Source organism: Amblyomma mixtum, chromosome 8 (genome assembly GCF_055824585.1).
Source record: "Amblyomma mixtum isolate Tamu chromosome 8, ASM5582458v1, whole genome shotgun sequence".
NCBI classification, from domain to species: domain Eukaryota; kingdom Metazoa; phylum Arthropoda; class Arachnida; order Ixodida; family Ixodidae; genus Amblyomma; species Amblyomma mixtum.
The window spans coordinates 130,130,818-130,156,574 of NC_143019.1; the positions used below are offsets into that span (position 1 = coordinate 130,130,818).

Sequence of the window (25,757 nt, forward strand, 5' to 3'; positions counted from 1 at the left end):
ACATCAAGCCAGTTGATTTAATTAGGTATCTCTCAAATTCACTTCTGGAGTCTGTGCTGCCATCTGCTCACGCCCAGTGTGGACCCAGGACCAGTCTAAGAAGCCATTTCATCATAACACCAAGCGAATGGCACACTACCACAATGCTTCTTCCACGAGAGCCTGAGCCTGTGGTCAACACATCGCCACAAGGAAACACGCTAGCATGGGCGCACCCCCCATTCAGGCTTTTGTTCAGCATGACATTTTGTCCTTTCTGGCGTCGATGCTGGGCACACAAGAGGAGTTAGCAGTGCTGAGGTGCCGTGCATTTGTCACGTGCGGGACGATGAGTCTGTGGCTGTACCGAGTGTAGCAAGCAGTCACCTACAGGCTCCCAGAGGAACATGCCATGCGGCCAAATTATGCACACATGAAAGCTCTTTTGCTTGCGCGCGCGCACACACACACACACATGCAGGCATCCACGAAAGGACACGCTCGCTGTCCTCAATCTGTAGGAAGCTGGAGAGTCAGCACTCACTTCTCCAGCTCGGATGACTCGACTGTGGCCAACTGGGTGAGGCAGGATGAAATCTTGATGTAGCTGTCCGCAACATCTGCACAGAAGAAGGGGGGGGGGGGGGGGGGGGGGGGGGGACACACTTAATTAGGCTCCACCTTGAGGGTAGCAGCATTAATGGGCTACCGGGTGGCCAGGTTGTGATGACGCCACAAGGTCACCTGACATATAGGTGGCCCACCTAGGTTGCACACAACATCGGACTTTCTGCAGAACACTGCATTTTCTGCAGAACGGAAGGGCGAACGCTGTCACCTTAAAGGGGGGGAAGCTGGTCTTAGAAAAAAAATTTTGCTTAATGAAGTCACAGTAATGGAATCTTCAAGGAACATTTTTGTGTGCCGATTCCAAATATGTAATTTAATTCTACGTAAAGCAAGACCCTGTGCACTTATGCAATGTGTTATGTAACTTTTTGCCAAGAGCTTCCAATAAATTTTGCTGCAGGAAACTTGCTAGGATGCATGCCATTGCCCTGTCCTGACATCAAACTATGCAGTAAGGGTGAAATTATTATCCTGCCAATCATAGAAGTTGAGCTACAGGGTTTTGAATTTGCCACTTCACATACAGGAAGGAACCGACAATTTCAAAATCCTACAACTCACCTTCTATAACAGGCAGGATGATAATTGCATAGCCTGATGTCAAGAGAAACCAATGGCATGCAATCTAACAAGTTCCCTGCAGTAGAGTTTCTTTCACTCTCTCGGCAAAAGTTACCCAACATATTACATAAGTGCACAAGGACTTGTACATAAAATTAAACTACATATTTGGAATCAGCATGCAAAAATGCATGTTCCCTGAAGATTTCATAGTTGTGACTTCATTAGGAAAAATTTATTTCTAAGACCCTCTTCCCCTCTTAAGAACGGCTGGCCTAAATGACAACCACCTTACTCAGCCCTTATGAGTTCTCGGATCAGTCTGCAGTTTCTCAAAGCAGACTAGCAATACAGACAGTCGTTTATCAGTCATTTGCCACTCCACAAACAGGGACACAGACTTTTCTTCAAGATTTGGAAATGGCAACTTCAAACCTCCATAACTCAACTTCTGTGATAGGATGATAATTTTACCCTTATTGCATTCCCTGTTGTCAATGGAAACCAATGGCATGTATTGTAGCAAGAACCCTGCAGCTAAATTTCTTGATTGCTCTTTCCAAAAGACTTTCATAACATATTGCATGAGTGCATGCAAGGACCTGTTTTACACGACATTAAAGGTGCACTGAAGAGGAATCTGAACTCGTGTTTCTGCCGCGGGAACTCGATTTACACGTTCCCAGCATTCTTGGAAACTTCGATTTATTGCCCTGTGCGGCCTATTTCCCTAATTAAATCAAATTAACGTCCGGCTCCCACCCTTTTTTTTTAATTCCCCGCATACGGTGGGAGCAGTTGACCAATGCATGGAGTGCCTTTCAGGTGGTCGCGTGGAGACTTCGCTTTCACTTTTATTTTGTTTCTTTTAGGTTTCCGTGAATAAATAGGCCTAGTCAGAGACTACACAGCTGCAAATTAGGCCCACGGAAATAAAAATACGCGTGGACTCTTTGCTTTCGCTGATCACTACGTATCACTCCACCAATGCCAGAGCGGCACGCCACCACAGGACTGGCTGAAAGGTTGGTCGACTCCTCCCACAGTTGCGGGGAATTCTAAAGAAAAAGGTGGAAGCCCGACGTTAATCCCCTTTAAATTAGGGAAAGCGGCCGCACAGGGAAATAATTCGAAGTTTCCAAGAACACTCGGAGCATGCATATTGAGTTCCTGTGGTAAAAATAAGAGATCAGATTCCTCTTCAGTGCACCTTTAAAATCAGCACACAAAAATAAATGTTCCCTAACGATTAGATACAGCAACCTCATTAATAAACATTTTTTTTTCAAAGACCAGTATCATGCTCTCAGTCTTCGGCTCACTCCATGTATAGTGCAATAAATGCTCTATGCCCAATTATCTCGCTGAAAGGCCATTTTATTCAATGCTTTCATGTAACATATATTTGGACACACCCAGCATGCCCATACAGTCGACGGCTGCCGAAAACTCTTGCCCGATTTTTGGGATATGCTTGACTGCTGTGACTTTTTCGCGGCACCGCGACATGGCCCATAGAGCCAATGTGTAAGAGCGCCTGAAATTTCGGACGCACCGCAACTGACCATTTGATTTTTCGAACCTCGTTCGCACTCGCCGCCAATACCCAAGCTGCCATACAATGTGTACAGTGGAACCTCATTAATTCAAACTGCAAACGAAATGAAATTCAAGCTTAAAGGAAGCCCCTTAATTGCAGTGCTGAAATTCTGCGCGAGTCGGCACATTGCGCCTGCGTGGTTTCGAATTTGTACCGTTCTTGAGCGTCTTTCGCTGCATGAACTTGAACAGTAGTCGGAGTTAGCTGAACTCATCTGTGCCGAGCCTTTCGTCCCGAATACGGGAAGAGGTAGTTGCGAAGCGCGTGAGAGGTGTATGGCAAGCGCGGAAAGAAATGGTGCACTTCAAAGCGAGGTCAGCGTACCCGTGGCAAAATGCACTGCAACTCTTATTTTTCCATCGTAAAACCGCAAACAACTGGTGTTTCAAGGACAGGCAAGATGCTTCTAATACGCAAGCCATTGCAGTGTTCACATCGCCGGATACGATGCCAATTTTGGCCCTAGTTGCTAGGCCTAATAACGAAGGCCAACGCTGAAAGAGCGCTTGCTTCGGGAGTTTCGCTGTTCGTATTGTTTCGCCATCTTCACGCACTCATTTCGGGCCCATCGTCCTGCGGGCGCAGCTCAGTTCCCACAGCGGCATGTTCATTTTCCCGTTTAGACTTTGTCCCACCTCGTGCGTTCATCGACAACATGCCGAGGGCAGCACAGCCAGGCCGTGCTCGTGAAAGTGGTAGCCGCCCGTCAGTCGGTGCACATGACGTGCGGTGAAATGTAGTCATGAGGAGCCTCAGAATGCGTGCAATACAAATGACTCCTTCCTCCAGCATATTGGCAATAAGTTCGTAATTTTTTTAGTGAAATTTTATTTTCAGGACTGCCCGATTTCTGCGGTCGTTTTCGCAGTCCCAAGGGAGTGAAAAATCGGTCGTCGACTGTATATCCTTATTGGGGGAGGCGGGATTCTGATAAGATGAACACATTTCCATGGTTCCTTGAAGTTTGTCTTCGAGTCTACTGCATTTACAATTGCACAACTCTGCCAAAAGCACCGAACACAGCGTTATGTTACACTAAAGCACTCCTGTTCATAAAAACGCCCTGCTGCACCAATCAACAGCTTAGAAGCCTTAGATAAGTAGCCTGTGCATAACATGCGTTCAGTGCAGTGAGAGCTAAGGCTGCCCGCATGCACATCTCAAACGGGCGGCATTGCATTGCCACTCAGCTTCAATGCTGGTCTGCAGAGCACCTGTACTGAAGGTGAAAAATAGCCATGACATTGCATTCCTAATCACCGATAGCATCTCCACACAAAGTTCGCTGCCCCGTTCTTTGAAGGTTCCCCACATCGCTGATAGCATTGAAAACAGCTGATGTTATCAATGAAATACACCACTGTCAGCCCTAGTGATCCAACCCGCGTTGTCGCGAGTGATAGGAAGGGTCTGCCTACCACTGCACCTCTCGCTTGCTGAATGATGCCTCTCAGTGCTTTTTTCTCCCGAATCACTCACAGTAAGCTCCGGCGTTCAAATCTGCAATGATCTGCATGAGTTCGACACTGCCAATCACTGAAGTCACTCGAATGCGTACCTATGCGTCTTTTCACGATCTCATGCCATGCATCACTCACTGGCATTAGCACTGAAGACTCAGCTCTTCGTTTTCTTTTTGTTACTACCTGTTTTTGCACATTTACTGACTCTGTGGACCCTGCGCTATGCCTGTTCAGCTGTTGATGCTCATTAATTTTTCAAAATGGCAGCACCCATGCACAACCGAAATGGTGAGAAATCTGAAGCTGGACAATATAAAGAGCACCAATATTGCGGTGGAAGGAAGCCACTCATGAGGGTGTGCCTCCGCTTGTTATTTTTGACGTTTTTCTCGCGTTTGTGAGCGGCACAGAGAGTTCCGCTTTGGCAGGAATGACAGCACTTCCAAACGAGACTAAACAGGCTGCATTATGGTAGCTGGCTTTGAAATACGAAGGTACACACACCGTATTTACTCGAACCTAAGCTGGCCCTCGAAATCCACAAGGTCAGAAACTTAAAAAAGTTGACTCGGATGCAAGCCGAATGAAAAAAGGCATTGACTAGGACTAGAACATCCATTTTATTATGCTTGCGACGCTCGTCGTAGCGTGTCGAATGTGCACTCATCGTCTTCGTCAACATTGTTGTCATCGCTGTCCTCTTTGTCGCTGGATTCCTCACACAGCACACTGTCTTCACTTCCGTCCAGTGCAATCGAGATGCTGCACTTTCAGAAGGCCTGCACAATCAGTTCGGCTGGAATTTCCTCCCATGCCGCAGCAACCCAGCTCACCACTTGGCTTAGCGAAGCACACTTAATGCACCTGGTCGGTGTGAGCAGATGGTCTTGGAGCGTCAGCCACTCGTTGTAGTGCTTCCAAAGCCTATCCTTAAAGGGCTTGTTGATTGCAACGTCGAGCAGTTGTAGCTGGCTCGTCATTCCTGTGGGTATCACTGCAATGTGCGTAACGCCTTCCAAAAGCACTGACTTTACGGCATCCGTCAAGTGGCCGTGGTAGGAGTCAAGAACTAGGAGAGACTCTTTGAACAACAGGGCCCCGGCACGACGCTGCCAAATGGTCTTCACTCAATCTCTGACAAGGGCACCACTCATCCACCCATTCTCGTGTGCGTGCACAACGATGTTTCTGGAAAGACCTCTCCGGATGTAAGCGTCTTCTGCTTAAAAATGAGGTACGGCGGCAGTTTTCACCCATCGGCCATGCAACATAACATCACGGTAAGACGCTGCTTCTCGTACCCAGCAGTTCTGCTTTCACCTCCTTTGCACCCTCCTCATTGACTGTGTACGCCACAGGCATGTTGAAGTACACTGGGTTCTGATCGGCATTACCGATTTGGCCCAGACTGTACTGTTTCTCCAGCCACTTCTTGATCACAAAGTGCTGATATGCCACCTGCTTCTCCTCAAAGTCAGGCGGTAGGTTTTGGCACATGGAAGTCCGCAGTCGCAGGATGAAGCCGAAACGCTTCACAAAGCGAGTGACCCAGCCCCTGCTGGCCTTAAACTGGGTCCGTGGGACGCCCCTAACATTTGCGATCTCCCTCGCCTCCACCTGTATTATCTCCGTCGTCACGGGCACCGCACCTTCCCTTGGCTTTCTAATAAAGTTGGCGACATCCTTCTCCACCTCGTGGTGCCGCCCGCTCTTCGGTCCAGTAAAGTCCATTTGCTTTGCAGCGCAGTTGAAAAGTTCCTTCCGCTGCTTCCGCCACCGGTGTATGTTTTTCTCGTCCATGCTAGTCACGCTGGGCTTGTAGGTTTGAAGTGCTTTCCGCAGCTAAAACTACCTTCCACTTAAAAGCCACGGTGTAATGGCATCACTTGGTGGGCTTGATTGCACCGCGAACACGGGCGTTCCTCGAGGTCACACGGCGCCGAACACAAGCAAGCACGGGACGCCGATACCTTTGTTCACAATGTTTGAACAAGCAAAATGGAGCCTGCAAGCAGCTACAAGTTGCAGCCGCGAGATGGCGTTACCTGTATAGCGGTCATCATCATCATCATTATGGGTAAACCGCATCCTCGAATCTAAGCCTTCCCCCGACTTTTGTAAACTTTTTTTTTTTAAAAAGTACTGGCCTAGATTCGAGTGAATACAGTAATATGGACACATTTTGACTCTTTTTTTTTTTTGAGTTGCTGCTTTGGCAAGAAATATTTAGCTGACTTCTCTTTTTAAACCTGCACAATCCTTCGTCTGCAAACTTCACCCGCACGTGAGAACGCTTGTTACGAATCCGAGCACAACAGAACTTTAGTTGCAACTTTTCGTTGCTGGCCAGAAAGAGGGGCTGCAGCGGCAGCAAGCCAGCATGCAGGGAAGAGGACTCACTCTTGTGGGAGCGGGTCATGCGGTCGGCCTTGGCGGTGGCGTCGCGCACGTGCGTGTGGTACTCGGTGAGGAAGTTGCGCTCGTGCTCGAAGAACTCGTCCACGTCCTTCTGGGTGGAGGAGAGGCGCAGGTCGTCGGCCGACTTGCCCAGGTGGCTGAGGAGGCCCGCCAGCTTCTCCTTCTTGTTCTTGCCCCGCACGCTCAGCTCCTTCTCGTACTCGAGGAAGACGTGGAAGTTGGAGTCCGTGCGGAACACCGGATGCAGGGCCAGCCGCTGCAGGAACAGCTCGTGCATGGCCACCGTCTTCTTGAAGGTCGCCAGGTACTCCCTGTAACCACCAACCACCACCAGGTGTCACCACCGATCGAGGGGGGGGGGGTGCCTCCTCCTCCCAAGGCTACCACTTCCACCAAAAAGCCCGTGCTTGTGCACACAGATAAGCGGTGCAGAAAAAAACACCTCCCACACACACACACACGGGTGACAGTGTGCCAAGGAACACCGCAGGCCAATGAGACGGTGGCATAGCAGAGGTGCTAAGATGCCGTGGCCGATTTGGCAAGAGTAAGGGGGACAAGGCACAGTAAATACTAGGCTTGGCCAGGGACCAAACCCCTTCACATAAACCTTTCATCATCCAAGTGACAAAATCTCTGCAGCAATGAAGGGAATTGCCCGTAAAAGCAATTGTGGAATTGCTCGTAAAAGCAATCTGCGTCGGCGCAGTTGTCACGAATCCAAAGTTGCCCCTCATCTACTAGCGAGGCTGTCCCCCCTCCTGCCAATGTCAATCATTTGTCCCATGTGCAGAAAGCAGAAGCCAATTCTTGTGGCAAGTTTCTACATAATCTGTTCAGATAACACCATTTTCATTTGCCTCCGATGTTTCCTCTGATTGCTTCCATGTGCCATGATTTGGCCACTTGATTAGAATGAGGCAAAGGTCTTGAAAAGTGCCTTACGGAAGACTCGGTAGGTAGCAATTATGCATTTATACCACAAACCACCCACAAAACCATAGTTCTCAGCAAAAGATTCGACCCAGCCCTGGCAAAACAAATGACCAGCAAGCAAACCTCTGCACACCGAGTAGTAGGTGCTAGACATTTTCATCCACAACCCGTAACTGCATGCAAGAAAAAGAAAGCACTTTCTTTTCTACTTTGCAGAAGGAAGCTAGCCTAATCTCACCAAACTACAGGGAGAGCCCAAAGCCCTGGGCAGGCCACGACTTCGCACAATGCAGTTATGAGGTAGTATCGACACTGAACTAGAATGCTACGGCCCAAAGCACAAAGGCCAACTATGAAACTGCGCTGAAAGCAGATTGACAGCATACAAAGCAGGAAAATTTCAGAGAATGGTGTGATGCGAAGCAATGACAACTTGCACATTCACTTTGGATGAGCTGGATAACATAAAAATGCCAACCTTAAAAGAGAACCTCACAAAAGATATGTACTGGACACATCCAGATAGCAAGGAAGGGCTGGACAAACTAGTTTGGAATGAAATCCAGGAACTGGCATATTAACGACAACACAAAGCAGAATACACACGACGAAGCAGACTGCTTGAAAAGGTCACATGACTAGCAATCAGCCAATAGTCGACAGAAGCTTGCACGAATACGGCAGACCGTGAAGGCAGACAACGGAGCAGATGGACCAGAAAATTCTCGAAACCACTGCCCTCCTGCTGTCCAAGGAGCAAGAAAGGTCAGTCGTACCATCTGCTGGACCATCTCCGTAGAATGAGTGTTGGATTTTCAGTGGGTGCTGCATGATGGTGCTACGACTGCACGCCACGCACCCCACATCCGCACCAGTGCAATGGAAATCGGCAGGTGATGGCACCTTGCTAACCACACCTATCTGTTGACACACAAGCACCCCCACCACACTAGCAAAAAAAAATGAATAATACCAATGTTCCCACGCTCAAGAGCTCTACTTCTAGAAACTCGGCACAGCACCACCAGAAACCGAGAATCACAGTTTCTGCGCCTGCTAAGCCTGAGCCATCCACAGACAATGCAGCGGCCAGCGACGCCTAGTTAAGTGGTATTGCCGCCCGCTACCCAATTCGTTTAGTTCATCCGTCTGGATCCCGCTTAAGGGGGAAGCTGGTCTTAGAAAAAAAATTTGTTAATTAAGTCACAATAATAGAATCATCAAGAAACATGTCTTTTTGCATGCTGATTCCAAATATGTAATTTAATTTTATGTAAAACAAGTCATTGCACACTTATATAATATGTTATGTAACTTTTTGCCAGGAGCCTTCAATAAATTTTGCTGCAGGAAACTCGCTGGGACGCATGCCACTGGCTTGTCTTAACATCAAAGTACGCAATAAGGGCAAAATTATTACCCTGCCTATCATAGAAGCTGAGTTACAGGGTTTTGAAGTTTCCACTTAACAAGAAAAAAGTGATGATTTCAAAATCTTATAACTCGCCTTCTATAAAAGGCAGGATGATAATTTTATCGTTATTGCATAGCCTGATGTCAAGGGAAACCAATGGCATGCAATATAGCAAGTTCCCTGCAGTAGAATTTCTTTCAATCTCTTGGCAAAAGTTACCCAACACATTGCATAAGTGCACAAGGACTTGCTGTACATAAAATTAAATTACATATTTGTAAAGTTGTGACTTCATTAATAAAAATTTATCTCTCAGACCCTCTTCCCCGCTTAAAGAGCCCGATCCGTGAGGAGGGAATCTGCAGATTACAATGTGCACTGGTGGAACAAAGGCAGTGAGTGCATTCAAGCCGTTGAGAGAAGCCCCAACCAACAAAGCGGAGGAAGCAAGAGCAGAGCCACCACGCATCATAAATGAGGCAACGAACCAGCGAGCAGAGGACCAGTCCGAACAAGAAGGTGGACCAGCACCGGAAACCAGACAGGTTGAGCTGGGCCCTGACAGCACAGGACATGTGAAACTGCACCAGAACAATTTTGCCTGCTAGTACCAGCAACAGTGGCCACGGTGTGGATTTGCGGAGCATTTCTGCTGCTCCAGCAAGCGTGGTTTAAAAAACTGCACACACGTCTCAGGAATGACTCGCAGCACACGAAAAATGTGCATGCAGAGGAAATATGACACCACCTCTGAAACTAGTCAGTAGAGATTGATTTTGGTTTCATCTCCCTGCAGGCTAGTTAAAAATTCTGGGGGGCACTGCGTTGGCCTAAAGTGCGGTGAGGCAAAAGCCTTACGCGCGGTGTTGCTGCTTGTGTCACTGATGCGTTGTTAAGATGTTAGGCTTCGCCTCTAAGAGTGGGACGCAACAGCGTTTTGCAACGCTGCCAAGCAGTCCACAGAACGCTGTTGCCAGTTCGTCTCTACGCTTGCTCGTCGGTAAATTGGTTTTTGGGGAAAGGAAATGTATCTGTTTTGCAAATCTCGGTGGACACCTGAACCTGGCTGTAAGGGAAGGGAGGAAGACGGGAGTGAACGAAGACACTGCACTCACTAGACGCGCCTTTGTTCATTCCAAACCATCGAGCTGGTGTGGCGGGGTCGTTAGCATGCTCGTCTCGCACTCCGGAGGCCCTGGTTCGATTCCCCAACTCGACGAATTTCCTACTCGGATTTATTTACTTGGTCTGACTAGAAAGGTTAATTAGGGTAATTGGCTAATTACGGAATCAACGAAACTCAGACCCACTTACTTGGAGCATCACTATAGGATCCCTTTAATTGGTTGCATGGTTACTAGCCAAAGTACAAATGGCCCCGTTTGAAATTCGCGCACTGTGACGTCTCGACCATTTTGACCAATTGAAAAGCGTGACATTTCTGTCGACAGCTCCTGCTTACAACGATGAGGCATTAAAGGCTTCCGCCTTAAAAGCTGCAGCACATGTGAATAGAGGCCAGCGTTGCTATGCGAAACAGGAAGCATCCAAAAGAATTTACTAATTACCGTATTTTCCGGTGTATAAGACGCACCTGCCATATATGCAAGCTGTCACTGAAAAAGTTCGTATATAAGACGCTCCCGTGTATAAGACGCACCCCAGTTTACCCAGTTAGGCTAGTGAGGCTTAATTAAACACGCTTGCGCGACTATCGCGAAATGCACCGTACCTGTGAGCAATTCTTAAGCAACGCTAAGTGATCGAAAAAGGCAACACTCACGCTACACCTGTCCACATTTTAGCAAAAAAGAAAGAAAAGACGATACAGCTCCCCATATGTCCATAACAACATTTTATTTCTACTTGAAACCTTTGAAGTCTTCATCTTCAGATGCGCTATCAAAAGGTTCACCCATTTCTGGAAGCAACTCGGCTGAAACATGCACTACGTACACGGAGCAAAAAAAGTTGCAAAGGGTGACTAAAAAAGAACGCCGGCTTGTCTTGACAATGGCGAGAAGCGCGATTGTCACCATCTTTCGGCGCTTCTCATTACTTTTGCTTGGGGCCTCCGAAACAGCCGCGCGTTTGTGATCCCGGAAGTCATCATCCCCACCATTTCATGATAAAGATCACCTAGAATGTCGGGCACGGCGGTCCCGGTATTGAAGTATTAACCGTGTTACAACCGCGTTATTGGTAGTGATACTTTTTAGGTGAAAAAAGCTTGAGCATGAACCGGAGTAATCGATGAACTCGCAAAAAAAAAAGATGAAAAATTCGCGTATAAGACGCACCCTTGTATAGGATGCACCAGCAAGATTTTTGAAAAAAAGCCGCGTCTTATACACGGGAAAATACGGTATGCTTGCTAGTTGCACCGCAAACTACTGACACAATGCTGGTGAGGATTCACAGTGGGTGGACATCCACAGCACCAGCAAGTTTTCTTGACAGATACTTGTCCCAGATATCAGCGCACATATTCGTTCCCAGCCTGCTTCCCGACGGGATTCCCCGGCAAATTGGTGGACGGCCCCCACTCACGCCTCCAGCTCCTGCTTCATCTTGGTGAACTCCTCCTTGGTCATGGAGCCCTCGCCCTCGCCCAGCTTCTGCAGCTTCTCCCGCGACGCATCAAAGTCCGGACGGGGGGGCGCAGGGGGAATCTGCACACACGAGAGGAGGGGGGGTCAGGGCTTCCACTGGGTTTTCTGCCCATACTTGCACACACTTCCACGTGCCCACTGCAAACAAGAAAATGCTCACGCAATAAAGAGCAAAAAAAAAAATCATTCGTTCCCTCCATTTCATGTTATTCACATTCATTTCCAGACCAAAAGGGGTGAACAAGCACTGAAGACAAGGAAAAAATTCGGCTCTGAGGTTAAACTTGGCTGAACCTGGTTAAAGGGGCTGCGAAACACTGCTCGGGGGGATACCGGCTATACTTCAGGTGGGTTCTTTATGTCACACAGATGCTGACTTAGAAAGAATAACAGGAATCAATGCACAGGAACGGGAGTTAAACAATGAAGAAATTTAAAAATACAAAGAAACAAAACGCTGCCCTCAACTCGATTTTGGCGGGGCTTCCCAATCCTATTTCGCTCTCCCAATGACGGCACCTGGCGCAACCAGTCAAAAGAGCCTGCCAGAGCCCGTCGCGGAAGTTTGCACTCCATGGTTGCCTGCTCTCTGTAACTCGTTCTTGCTGAGACTGGCAGCGTCGTTTCCATGCCAGAGCCCCTGGTGGTTTACTTGCTTTGCAGGGCTTTTTGTTGATCTAATATAAAACACCGACAGGTGACAATATGTGTCTCATTTATTCACACAATTTGCAGTATATTTACTGTTTGTCCGATCATCAAGCTCGCACCAGGTGATGTCATATCCACTGCTAAAAACCCGCCACTGTGTGGCGACCATCAGAGCCATGAATTTGTTTTTGGGAGGACATTAAAATATTAAAAAACGGAATATATGCGGTATTAACGAAGCTAATAGCACCATTATAACTCACCGTATGCGATCAACAGGCAAAACAGTCAACTAAGATTGTGTTTCTGGGCCCCTTTAAAGTGAAAGGTCGGTCGTGCCATCTGCTGAACCATCTCCGTACATTGCGTGTTGGGTTTTCAGTGGGTGCCGCATGATGGTGCTACGACTGCACGCCACGCACGAAGGAAATTCACCGGAAACGTACTTCACTAGTCGCTTAATTGGGATATCTGTAATTTACGTGCTCATAAATAAATTATTCATGCACTCCTCAGTACACATCTCAAAGATACGTTCCTTAGACATCTGTGCATACACTAGATGCGCCTTTATTCACTTCCAAGAGTCGAACAGTCGTGGCGGAGTGGAAGCGCCCCCGTCTCGCATGCCGGAGGCACGGGTTCGATTTCCACATACACCATAATTTCCTTCTGCTTCTTATTAAGTGAGGCCGCTTCAAGGTCATGCCTGGACAGTAACATGACCTTCAAGGTTTTGTACGTGACAAGAGGAGCTTTTGCTCTAAAAGGAAACACCGAGAACATTCACTGTTTTACATTCTAGAATAATATTCTGTAGCGTGAAAAACAAACTGAAAGGGGGTTCGCGTACTAGTGAACTCGGCGATACAGTTCACCAAACAGCCGAGCGGATGGCAGCAAAATCAGTCAGTCTAGACAGCCAGAGAGCTGGAGCCGTGCGCTGGCACACTTCGTCGTCAACTTCGTCTGCCACCGAGGCAACCTGAGGCGCGTTCACAATAGTTCAGGCGCGTTCATTGTAATTCACTACAAAACAAAGATACTGAAAAGCAAAGCACAGTGGAACAAGCTCTGCACACAGGCACTCACAATGAATCCCGCGTAGCTCTCGCACTCTTCCAGGGCATCGTGCAGCCAGATGAACTCCTCGTGCTGCCTCAGCACTGAGAACTCTGGCTTCTGGAAGTCCGACAGCGTCGTCTGCAAATGATCGCCAAAGACCCCGTCAGCCAATGTGCACTCTGCAGTGTGTGTGCGTGTCATGTAGACACCACGACAGTGCCTCAATTCCAGCTCTACAGGCAGTCTACTGCGTTGACAAAGCAAATGTTACCGACTACAGCGACCCCATAACCTGTATGTGCTCCCCATCGCTACCCCTCCTACCGCCATCGCTACTGCCCCCTGCTACGCTTGCCTCCTCTTGGAATCCACTCAGTTACTCTTAAGGACCAGCGGTTATCGTGCCTTTGCGTTACATGCCCTGCCCAAGCCCATTCCTTCCTCTTGATTTCGACTAGGATGTAATTAACCTGCGTCTGTTCCCTCACCCACTCCGCCCTCTTCCGATCTCTCAATGTTACACCCATCATATTTCTTTCCATAGCTCGCTGCGTTGTTCTTAACTTAAGCTGAACCCTCTTTGTTAGCCTCCACGTTTCTGCCCCCCATAGGTGAGTACCGGTGAGATAAGGCCGTTCTATACTTTTCTCTTGAAGGATATTGGTAAACTGCCATTCATGACATGAGAGAACCTGCCATATGTGCTCCACCCCATTCTTAATAACCAGCAGCAAAACTGCCTCGCTGCTGGTTAAAGCAGTGACCAACAGTGACAACTAGACACCGAGGGGAGCCATAACGCACCTTAGTATGCACTGTGAACTTGACCTTGTCCCGTTCACTGAGGGCATCCGAGATGTCAACCAGGAGGGACTGGTCAGCCAGGTCAATCGTGTCTGACCGCATCTGCAACGAGAGTGGACGAGGCAACAAATCCCTCAGAATCCAAACTGTTTTCATTGCACTTCTTTCACACCTTCGCAAAAAAAAAGCAATAAAAAGTGAAAAACGCACTATAAGCATTGCACCGATAGGTCCTTAAGTACATAACTGCAATGGACCACTTGTAATGATATTTTAAGGAATACAGTTATATAAGAGTCACTTCAGCACATGGTATTTCGCATGTACACCCGACCAAATCTAACTGGCTCGGGTGTTGCATCGCTAAATGCTCCTTGTAAAAGGTTCTTCTCGGCTACACCGCTGGCATATTCATGCTGTAATTTGACACGTGAGATGGCGTTTCGTGGTTCCTTTTTATTCATATAATGTTTGAATGGAGCACTTCTGTGTTTAGATCAATAACATTAACCTGATCAGAAATATTCATCGTCTCCCACTACCAAGAGCCGAAACAAGTGAATACGCATTAATGGTTCTGGTCCATATCGCCTCCTCCTCTGGTTAAGCTACCACTCCTTTCATGGCAGACAAGTCGTTTTACCCAGAGTAAGCGCAAATGCGCCACCAGAACCACTGCTGCGTATTCCGCTTGTTTCGGCTCTTCGTAGAGGCAGATGATGAATATTTCTGATAACTTTGACCTAAACACGCAAGTACTCCACTCAAACATTGTATTAACAAAAAGGAACCACGAAATGCCATCTCACGCGTCAAATTACAGCATGAATATGCCAGCGGTGTAGCCGAAAAGAACCTCTTACAAGGTGCATTTAACAATGCAACACCCGAGCCAGTTAAAGATTTGGCCGGCTGTACATCGAGTGCAATGATAAAAGTGAGGTTTATCAAAATGGACACTTCCATTTTCCTCCTCAGGAAGCTGATAACCCAATCAGACATTGCTGACCAATTGTTCTATCTGGAAGTTTCCCATTTCCATGAGAGCGGGCTTTAGATTGTCAACTTTTCAAATCTGACAGGCGAGGTTGCATGTCCCAAAGGCTGCACAGAGCCCGCGACAGATGACGCATTGGAAAGCTTCGCGAGCACCGAGATTGCACAGCACACAGGTGTTGTGTGTAGCCCCTACGAACTGAAACACAGCTGGGATCTGATCTCTCTGCCCAGGGCTCGACAATTGAATGCCACAGAGCACCCATAAAACCTAAACGGTTCCCAGGGCTCAACAGTAAAAACCCGAGTAACAACCACGACAACCCCAGAAAGTCTTCAAGGAACAACGCAAAAGCAGACGGGACACATAGAACAAGAACACACAACAAGCGCTGAACACACAGCGCTCGTGTGTTCTCGGTCTATGTGTCCCGTCTGTGTTTTAGCACTGTTATTTGAAGATGAATACCCAACAAGCCCAAGCTCCTGTTCTGGCCCAGAAAGTGCTGAAAACGAGCCGCTGTGACCAGCACCAGATTTCCAGCTAGAAGCCCCTCAGAAGGAAACACTTGATAAACAAAACCTGAAGGCCTTCCAATACTTAACAATGTGAAGTGTATAAGTGAAGAAGTGACAAAAAATGGCACAAGATTGATGCAGTCAACCAAAAAGAGAAGAAAGAGGTCCGTTGGATGAATAACACCCAAATGTCCAAAGGCCCCGAGACACAGACGGACTGCAGCTCACATGGTCGTGGATAGAATATGGACCACACTGTGACCAAGCTCTCCTGGAATACTACGTCGCAAAAATTAATAGCAAGTAATTAATAGCAAGTAAATCTCTTGCATGCTTGCGCATGAAGGAAAGAGCTGGAATGCTGAAGTGCGATTCCTTCGACTGTACTGACCTCTTATTTTCTGCCAAAATAAACAATCGCGTGCAGAATTAAAGATGTTCGAACATTTAGTACCAGTTATAGCTGACACATGCAGTCTAAATGATCGCCTGCAGCAAGCATTTTCAATTATCTGAAAAGTGACGTGAGGTATGCACACAATCCTGGAACATGCACTTAACACACATTCAACACAAACTACAGTACTTGTCTCTGTGCACAGCACAATTAACAGACACCATTATGCAGTGCCGGTACAGGCTTTCCATTGCACATGGGAGCCTCCATTACGTGGGGATTTTTTAGCCTCTGCAGGGCTATACAGTCAAGTACCTTTCACTTTCACCATTTCGCTATTTCACTACCAAGAGGCAATACATTAACCCGTCAAATAAAACTTAATGCTTCTTAAAAGGACCCTCTGGCCAAAGGAGTCCACTGCTGTCATGTGATTGTGGTTAATGCCATTGCTAAACATGACAGATTTGCCTGTCTGGTTAATTAATCCCATTGCGCGTGCTGACAAGACATTGCCGGAGGTTGTTTCAGGGGACTAACCGTCGTGTCATGACAATCTCAACACCACTGGCTACAGGGCCGCCCATGAGGGATCTCTGCCATCTGACACTTTATTCTGGGGTTTGTCTGGCTACAGCCACTTCTATTTCCAACTGCTTTACAGCATGAATTCGGATGAAATTAAAAATTTTAAACTGTGGCCTTGAAGGTTCCAAACCTACATGCGACATGGGGGAAGCCGTACAGGGCTCCGTCGTAACATGCGCCGTCATCGCAAGGCAAACGGGTTATTTTTACTTTTAGCCTCCAGTGATACACGGAACTCGCGATCTTAGTTTCAACAACCGAACGCCAAAACCACTGAACTACCGCGGCGGATCAGACGAAATAAAGCAGTGTGCACGCTTCAGTGTGAAAAGGCATGCTTAGAATTGCCACGGATTGACCAAGACAAAACTGGTAGGTGCTCTCAGCCTTTGAATTTGTCCACGCCCCCCGATCTGTACTACCGTTTCACGTATTGCAACACCCAATCCACTTCGGACTATCCTCCTGTATTGGCTTAGATTACAGGTTATACGTTCGCTGGGCTTCAGGACGGTAAATGCACACATTGTAACCGCAGACGCATTCACCCGTCACCTTTAACAAACAGCACCTGCTCGGAGCTCGACACGCCCCAATGCGCCGGCCAAAACGACCCAGACTACGGATGTCCGGAAGAAAAAGAAAAATGTCAAGGGTGCGGTTTGGAAGCGCCCGGATTACAAGCTGCATCAGCGTAAACAGCCGCGCGCAGCGACAGCGCATCTGTATTTCATCACTCATCGAAGGCGTTTGACACGCGGCTGCAACGACATGTGCGGAAGCAACGCGGAGAAGCGGTGAATGCAGAGGTGACGCTCAATGCAGCCGCACAAACTGCCCGCAGAGACTGCTGCCTGTACACAGCGGTGGTACAATGACACGGTCTCGAAAAAGAATGCACAATCCGCGCACACTGCGCAAGAACGGGACGGGGCGGTTTTCGACCGGTGTCAGCCCGCGCAACGGACAGCGATTTCGACAAACACATTCGTGGCATTGGCTCGAATTCCGGCGATTCGCAAACATCACTGGTCGCGCGAACGACGCAAGTAGCCGGCGACACGGAAAGCCTCAGCTGTGACACAAATCACGGGCGATGCGACAGCCGAAAGTCGCGTCACCTCTCCGTGTTTGAGCTGCGTAGCAGCCGCGGCTCGCTAAGCGGGGAAAAAGAACGACTCCTTAGTGTGCTGAGTTAAACAATCCGCATTTTTTACGACGATATAGCGGGTAAAAAGGGTGACCAACTCACTCGGAACATTTCCAAACGCCAGTGATCAGTCACGTCCCAATTAGGTAGGCCTAACATCGCTCCCAACTCTCCGCCGGCTCTGCGGCTGCACAAGTGGAAATGCCGCGCCGGGCTTACCTTGAGCGAGCTGTCCGCCGAGTTTGCAGTGTCATCGGTGCCGTCCTGAAGAGTCATCATCACTGGGCGGTGACGAAGCAGGCAGCCGCCGTAGGTCGTGCGACAAGAACCGACCGCTCAGAGCCGCAGCCGGCCTGCCTCGCTCGCTGCTGCGTTCGAAAACGCCCACTCACACCCCCCGCCGGTGTCACATGGCTCGGACGTGCAGTCCGACGGCCGCACCGCTGATAGCGGCGGTTGAACCGGCCGGGCGACGGAAAATCAGCCAGCATGGAAAGGGCGTTCTTTCAAAACCGAATTTGATCACGACGCGAGCATCGGAGGGCCACCGAAATGTGCCAGCGCTTTGGCTGACGCGGGCATTCCGAACGCTGCTCACGCACAACATTAACGTTTCTTCTATTTCTTTATTTTCGCGTCGCAAGATTTGTTACGTTCAAACTCCTACCCGTAACAGTTGAGCGAGTCAGCAAACGACGCACAGAGAAGCGCGCTCGTACTGTACGGCTTCGTAAACGACGGCCGTGGTAGAATCAGGAACTGCAGAAACCTCGGCTTCAGCCCGAAAGTAGTCCGCTGCAATCCAAGCCAAGTGCGTGTCGTAACCAAACGTGCGGTGCATTTATGTGTTTCGCCTCTTGTCGTGGACTACGCATTCTGTGGTCAGTTATTTCTGCGGGCTTACGAATACCGTTCGGTGAAGTGTTCGCTGCACTCAAGAAGCGCAGCAGCATCGTCAGAAACTTCGGAGTTGCCTTGCCATTTAGCGCAGCTGTCCCGGAGAGTGCCTTTGCAGCGTCCGCGGCTGCGTCAGTCCGAACGCCAGCCATGGGCAAAAAGCGTCCCAGACCCGAGCCCGAGAAGAAAGAGGAAGATCCCTCCGACCGGCCCTCGACGTCGAAGGAGCCCCCGGCGAGCTCCAAGCAGCCGTCGCAGCAGCAGCAGTCGCAGTCGCAGGCGGCCAAGAACAAGCCCCGCGTGTGGAAGAGCCTCAAACAGGTGGTGACGGCTGAGCGACTGCAGCCGGGAGCGTACGCGGCACTCGAAGCCGCTCCGTCGCTGCGTCCCTGGCGCAAGTACTCGGACCTGAGCGGCCTGGTGGCGCCGTACACGGACCCGAAGACCAAGCTACGCTACGCCAATCGGCACGAGTACGCGAGACTACGCCTGCTCACCGCCGACCAGGTCAACGGGTACCTGGTACTCAGGAGAGCTGCGCTGCCCGTCACTTAGCTGCCGAGAAGCGTGCTCGTCTCAGCTGCTTGTCGGCCCGAGGGACTAGTCCGCCGCCCCAAGCAAGCGCGTCTGCTGGTTCTTGAACGTTGTGCGCTGCTGTGTGGTACAGTGCAGTAGCTGCAGGTTCGTCGCTGCAGCAGTGTTACCTCAGTGGCCTCGCTGTCTCCTCCTGAGACCATCTCATTCTAGAGTTTCGTGCTTTTCAAAGAGTGCGGCCAACATGAGCTCTGCAGTTGCCTCTCAATTCTCGTGGTTTACTTTGTAGAGAGTGGTGCTACTCGAGTTATATTGTTTGGATATTGTTTGGATGTTGGGACTTGTCAAGCTGACATGACAGCTGTTAGCCCAGGTGACCCATCGGAAGTTTCTGAAAATAAAGAATTAAAATGCACGCATGCGCTTGTTTCAACTTGAGGCCCGTACCAAAATGTGGTGTCCATACAAAGATGTGCGAAAGGGCTGCTGATAAGCTGTTGCAGATTTGTGCCCTTCAGGCGTTTTATGCTTACTAGGCAATGGTTTGCACTAGGTTACTAGGTTTGCAGTTGTGGAATTTGCAATGAGCACACTAAAAAACTTCAGGGTACACTTGTGCTTCGCGTTAAGGGTAAGACGCAGTAGCATTAATGGGTGAATGCCCATGTATGTGGAACTGATTATTCTCGGCTTTACATCAACAGTTCCCTGGCCATCCTGATGGCACTCGTAGCGCAGTGGTGCAACGGTTAAGCTATATGCCACTGCCATGTGATTGCTGTGCTGTGACCGATGGGAATTGGTGGACCCAGGTTGCTCTTCCTGAGCAACCAACCACTTGGGTTTCTTTGGGGAATTTTCGGTCACAACGACGGCGCCAAGTTTTCCGCTGAACTGGTCCCTTAATGGTGCCGCGTCAAAATGCACTGCACTGATGGGCGACTTAAATGCCAAGATATGGAAGAAGCAGGCAGGTAACCAGGCAATGGCAGGCTTTTGCATAGTTTCTAGGAGTACGAGGGGAGTGCTATTGGTAGAGACAGGGAGGGGGCAGAATGGGCCAGGGAACAAACACGGGTTAATGACAGACATATTAGTTGAAATCAAGAGGAAGAAATGGGCTTGGGCAGGGCATGTAATGCGAAGGCAAGCGTAGCAGGGGCCGGCAGAAAGTTAGGTGGGCGGATGAGATTAAGAAGTTTGCGGGGATAGGGTGGCCACAGCTGGCGAAGGGCAGGGTTATAATTGGAGAGATATGGGAGAGGTCTTTGCCCTGCAGAAGGCGTAATCAGGCTGGTGACAATGACGAAACATTGTGGTCCAGAAAAGGATTACAAGGCAGAGTTGTCAGCTGTAAACAATGCATGGGTATTGGTGTATTTGAAGCGGAAATTATTGCTAGTGAATGTAGTGCAGGTCCAGCATGTAATAATGAACATGTACAGTCACAGCCAGGATAATACGCAGTAGATCCACAGCGTTTATGTGCAATCAGCATTTACTTCCATAAACATCAAATGCCGCGAAATTTTCGCTACAGAGGGTATAGCTGTAGTTCGATTTTCAAAACATGTTCCATATTCTGGCCATGATTATGTTTCTCCATCGTGCAGAAACTGAAAATTCGAACTTCCTCAAAAGGACCCTTTACTCAAGACTTTTAGTTTAGCAGCCCTGATTATGTTTTGAGGCTAACTCCATGACTCCACTCCATGATGCTGCACGAACGCAGCAAATGCTCGCCGGATGTCCAGTTCTTCAATGAAGGTGTTAAATAATTGTTGGCGCTGAGCCCATTACACTGATGACAGTGTTAGTCGACCTGCAGTGCAATTCCAGCAGCGTCCAGCAGTGCAGCCAGTGTCATTTGACCAGAGGGCCTTTCATGTTCCACTAAATCGCAGGATGACCATTCCATTTCAGGATGGTGTAGTGGATACTACTGACATGGTAACTGTGATGTCCGAAGGGCTCGGCATACGCTACACGTTCCTTGGTCCCCTAGGAACAGCACATCTCAATGCCTAGGGGGAGTTCTTTTCTTACCAGTTTGAACGTTTAAGGCAGGTTAGGCTTAAATGCAGGTTAGCAGGTCAGGCTTAGCATCTTAGGCTTAGGTTGCACAGGCAGGTTAGGCTGCACAGCATGCATGTGCCACGTGCATGCTGTGCAGTATTTTCCAGTTCTTTCACTGGCGCAGGCTAATGACACAATAGGGGTTTCTGTGCATTAAAATGATGCCTTTTTCTTCAAGCCACACATGAAATTCGAATTTCATATGCCGCGAACAGTCATCATGCATATTTGCATACTGTGGAGTACTGGACGTGCTTCCAAAACATAAACAAGATAGAAACGAACAGTCCATAGGAAAATGAGGCTATACAAACAGGCACACTTTGCTTGACGAAAGATAAAAATACAACTTTTCTTGATTTTGGTGGGAAAATTTTTTTTTTGTAACAGCTACCAGTGCGGTCGTTCGGACTCTTGTGTTGTGTTTCTGGTTCCGTTTTGTTTGCGTTTGCTGTAGAGTAAGAGCAGATGACAATGCAATGAGTAAAAGTTATGCACCGTTTCAGCTGGTACATATGTGTCTGGATGACAAGGGGCTATACTCCGTTTCATACAAAGCAGGCAACGCTGCCAAAGCTAACGCGCCTGTTCGCGCAGGCAAAGTCCGCATGCAAAAAGTAGTTTGCCATAGAACCAAAGCGAACACAAGCATATTTCGTAGCGACAAATCTTAAGTGCCGTGACTGGCCTTTGTTTTACCTCTTGCCACATTTTCGTCCTGCGACTCGTTGAGATTTCGAGAAGCAAAAAGTACACGTGGTGGTATGATACGTAGTTTGCGGGGCGAGTCGCTCCTACTCAATCCGCGGCTAAAAAGTAGTTCACACTCCGTGGAAATTGTGGCCAGAGTGCCCGAACACTGAGCGCCTCACAGCTGCGACCGTGATTTTCAATGCTAGTACATCGTTTTATCATATTGAATAAAACAGCACTCCCCGAGGTCACAGAGGAAAAGAAAAAACATATAAAAACGTAAACACATTGACGTTTCGGCACCGCTAAAGGCTCAAGCTTGCAACCGGGCCTTCTGTGTGGGCTGCCACACAGCCATCTGCAACCGGGCCTTCTGTGTGGGCTGCCACACAGCCTTCTGCAACCGGGCCTTCTGTGTGGGCTGCCACGCAGCAGAGTTAGCAGAGCTTCCCAAGTGCACAGTCCACAAGTTAGAGCTGGGCTCTGGTCAGGGAAGGCACTTGTACTCTATTTTTAACCAGCGAGTGACCGGCGTTGGGTGTCGAACACCTAGTGATGCAAAACTATCGAAAAATTGACTATCGGTAGTATCGATAGTTTTTTTGAAACTATCGATGGTGTAAAAAAACTATCAATAGGGCTACTACCGATAGACTATCGATAGTATTATCGATAGTAATACTATCGATTCTACTATCGACACTGTTGCTATCGATAGTACTACTAGTGATAGTACCGCTATCGATAGCAAGACTATCTATAGTGAAACTGTCGATGGTAAGACTATTGATAGTAACAATATTGATATTGATACATACATTCGAAGAGACCGAAGTAATGCATGCACTAGAAGAGGAAGAAGTTAGTTGGCTCTGTTGTGTTGCTCTCGCGCGCGCGCGAGAGCCAACTAACTTCTTCCTCTTCTAGTGCATGCATTACTTCGGCCTCTTCGAATGCATGTATCAATATTATGCATTCGTTGGCCAGTGATATAACCAAAACATTTGCGATACCTGATTGGCTTCACGGCCTCATGAGGCTTAATGTCCCAAAGAGACTCAAGCTAGGAGGGATGCCGTAGTAGAGTTCTCCGGGTAAATTTCGACCAGCTGTGGTTCTTTAACGTTCACTGGTTCAGTTTGGAAAAATACCGGGAACTGAATTCGATGAAAGAACAAACAGCACAATTTGTGCTAGCTTGCTGACGTAACCGCTACAGAAATGGTTTTCGTACACATGCTTCGCAAAGGGCATTCGCACGCTAACATTTTATCCAGCAACTTTACGTAGGGAAAGTCTGCAGAGCTCGGTGACGCGTAGGCCGCGAAAAAGGGGCGAGTCCTGTCAGTTACTCATACCATCACCTCCATACCACACACTCGCGAAACCAAGTCTAGGATGCAGTGTGTACGCGTGGTTGATTTTATAGTATCGATAGTACTGTATATAACAAGCAGTATCGATACGGCTATCGATACTACTATCGATAGTACTATCGATACTACCATCGATAGTACTATATACTACTATCGATAGTACTATCGATACTACTCCTATCGATAGCTAGCTATCGATAGAACTGTCGATAGTCTTTTTTTACCATCGATAGTTCGATAGTGATCAACTATCGATAGTACTATCGATAGTTTTGCATCACTACGAACACGTGCCCCACCTCCCGAAGCCGAGAAGGGCGTCTTAGCCCCTACGCCACGACTGCGGTGATTAATCCTTTACATATAAAAGCATTTTGGTAGGTGATAAGAGGCTTTTCCTCCTTTCCAGGCGTGACGTCAGACAGGCTAGCGCAGCGCCACCCGTGACCGCTTAAACCGGCTTACTGACGCTTCGTCAATGCGCGACGCTTTTCATATTGTAGGCGACCATCACGTGGTGATAACTGGTGATATGGTGTCCCTTCCAGCATTAATTCTGACCATGGTCGTCAATTCGACTTCACATGATTCGCCAACCTACCCGTCCATTACATCAAGACGATCTTTTACCACCCGATTTTCTAAGGTGTCATCGAAGCTTGCTTTCATATCGGCATTTGAAGGCTTCGCTTATGGCGCTGGTTTTCCCTTCACACTGGATTGAGCGCCTACCCTTGTGTCCTGCTTGGCCTACGCACTACACTTCGCAATGACTGTTCCACCTGTGCAGCAGAGCTCACGTTTGGTACTACTGCTCGCGTCCCTGGCAAATTCTTCGAGCACTCGCCAAGCACACCTGTCGACGTTTCCAACTATGCCTGCCGTCAACGCAGCGCTATACGCATTGTCGCTCCGCCACGTCAACGACAATATTCTCGACTTGTTCCCGTCCCTCCTGACCTTCAGTTCTGCGCACACGTCTTTATTTGCCACGACGCCGTGCGCCCAATCTTACGGCCACCATACGATGGTCCATTCCAGGTTCTCCAGCGTGCTCCTAAGCACGCTGTAGGCGGCCATCACGTGGTAAAAACTCGTGGTTGTGCGAAAACAAATATGGTAAGCCGAAAGCCTGCACAAGTTTTACAGCGGAATTATAAGTGGTTAGCTCCTGGTGTGAGCGTCTACGTATAGCGTTGAGGAAACTCACGGCTAACGTGATCTGGCCGTCACCCACAACGAGGAAACGTCCGAGCATACCCCACGCCCGTGTTAGTGGAGGCTCCTATGTTTTGTTACGTTCAAAAGCAGTAATGAGAAAGTGTAATCGTAGAGGCATTTTCTGTTCGGCACGGAGCAAGGTTGCGAATGGGCTTTTTTCAACTGTGATTTGAAGCTCCTCGGAGTGGCCGAGGCCGGAGGCGACATTTCAAGCGGGCAGACGAACGATGGACGGATCAATACCCTCTGTGCATTCTTTTACAATTTTGTCTCTCGTCGCAAGTGAAAGGCAGAAAATCCATTTTATGACGCGTAGAAAATGGGCACGAACGTGGATTAACAAGATAAAAAGTGTTGCTGGTTAGTGCCTGATCTCGTGGCGAAAAACAGCGCTTCAAGCAGAGAGACGTCGGCAAACGCGTCGTGTCCCCACACTTCTTTGTCTCATGTAAGCGCTGTTTTTTTGCCGCTGTTTTTTTGCTGTTTTGTTTTTTTTGCTGTTTTTTTGAGCATCACCACTTACACTGCTATCGAAACTGTGCAGGTTAGTTTGTACTCATATTCTATTTTATGGTGCTTGTGCTGCGGTCGCTGCCAAAGACCTGTAGTGTAGTGTTTTTTCCTGTGTTGGTTCTGGCGACATCTTGTCGCAGGGAAAGCCATGTCTGACGTCTGCTGCACTTGTAATGTGGTCCTTCTTGAGAGCGAGGGACGCGTGGCTTGTTCAGAGTGCGCACGGGAGTACCATTTCGGAAAATGTGCTGGGATAGCGGAAAAGTCTTTCAAGGGAAAATCTGACGCTGCTAAGAAAGCGTGGCGATGTCAAGATTGTCGTAATTCGACGTCACATGGTAGCTGCAGTGATGAAAGTAAGACCGATGGAGATATAAGGGCTATCCTTACATCTATTAATCTGAAGCTTGAAAGCCTACCAGCCCTCGTAACTCGAGTGGAAGCCATAGAGGAATCTGTCACGCACATGTCTGCCATTTTTGAAGATTTGAAAAAAAACAATCGGTGTGCAAGACAATGAGATAAAAGTGCTCAGAAAGAAGGTGCAAGAACTGGAGGAAAGGGAAGAAAACAACCTATTAGCTCAGGTTCAGCTTCAACGAGAAGTAAATGAGCTTGAGTTTAGAAATAGGCAACTTAATCTTGAAGTTCAGGGTGTTCCTTT

The 25,757-nt window shown here is 48.4% G+C and overlaps 2 protein-coding genes across 3 annotated transcripts in view; one reads left to right on the forward strand and one right to left on the reverse strand.

Moving 5' to 3' along the window:
- Snx6 (sorting nexin 6) overlaps positions 1–18,351 on the reverse strand; it is a 30,850-nt gene extending 12,499 nt beyond the window's left edge. The window contains exons 1-6 of one of the 2 annotated variants that reach the window (XM_089555132.1): positions 17,886–18,351; positions 14,134–14,235; positions 13,357–13,467; positions 11,552–11,673; positions 6,634–6,962; positions 524–599 (exon numbers count right to left, since the gene is read on the reverse strand). In XM_089555132.1, the coding sequence (XP_089411258.1) occupies positions 524–599; positions 6,634–6,962; positions 11,552–11,673; positions 13,357–13,467; positions 14,134–14,235; positions 17,886–18,062 (917 nt within the window). In that variant the 5' untranslated portion in view covers positions 18,063–18,351. The remainder of the gene's footprint in view (positions 1–523; positions 600–6,633; positions 6,963–11,551; positions 11,674–13,356; positions 13,468–14,133; positions 14,236–17,885) is intronic. The other variant, XM_089555134.1, reaches the window with a different exon arrangement.
- On the forward strand, positions 18,199–19,629 carry LOC149334429 (uncharacterized). Its single transcript, XM_089555135.1, has one exon. The coding sequence runs from the start codon at positions 18,627–18,629 to the stop codon at positions 19,233–19,235; it is 609 nt and encodes a 202-aa protein (XP_089411261.1). The 5' UTR covers positions 18,199–18,626; the 3' UTR covers positions 19,236–19,629.
- The last annotated feature ends 6,128 nt before the right edge of the window (positions 19,630–25,757 follow it).

Coding starts and splice junctions, on each gene's coding strand:
- LOC149334429 (XM_089555135.1), top strand. CDS start 18,627: ATGTGTTTCGCCTCTTGTCGTGGACTACGCATTCTGTGGTCAGTTATT.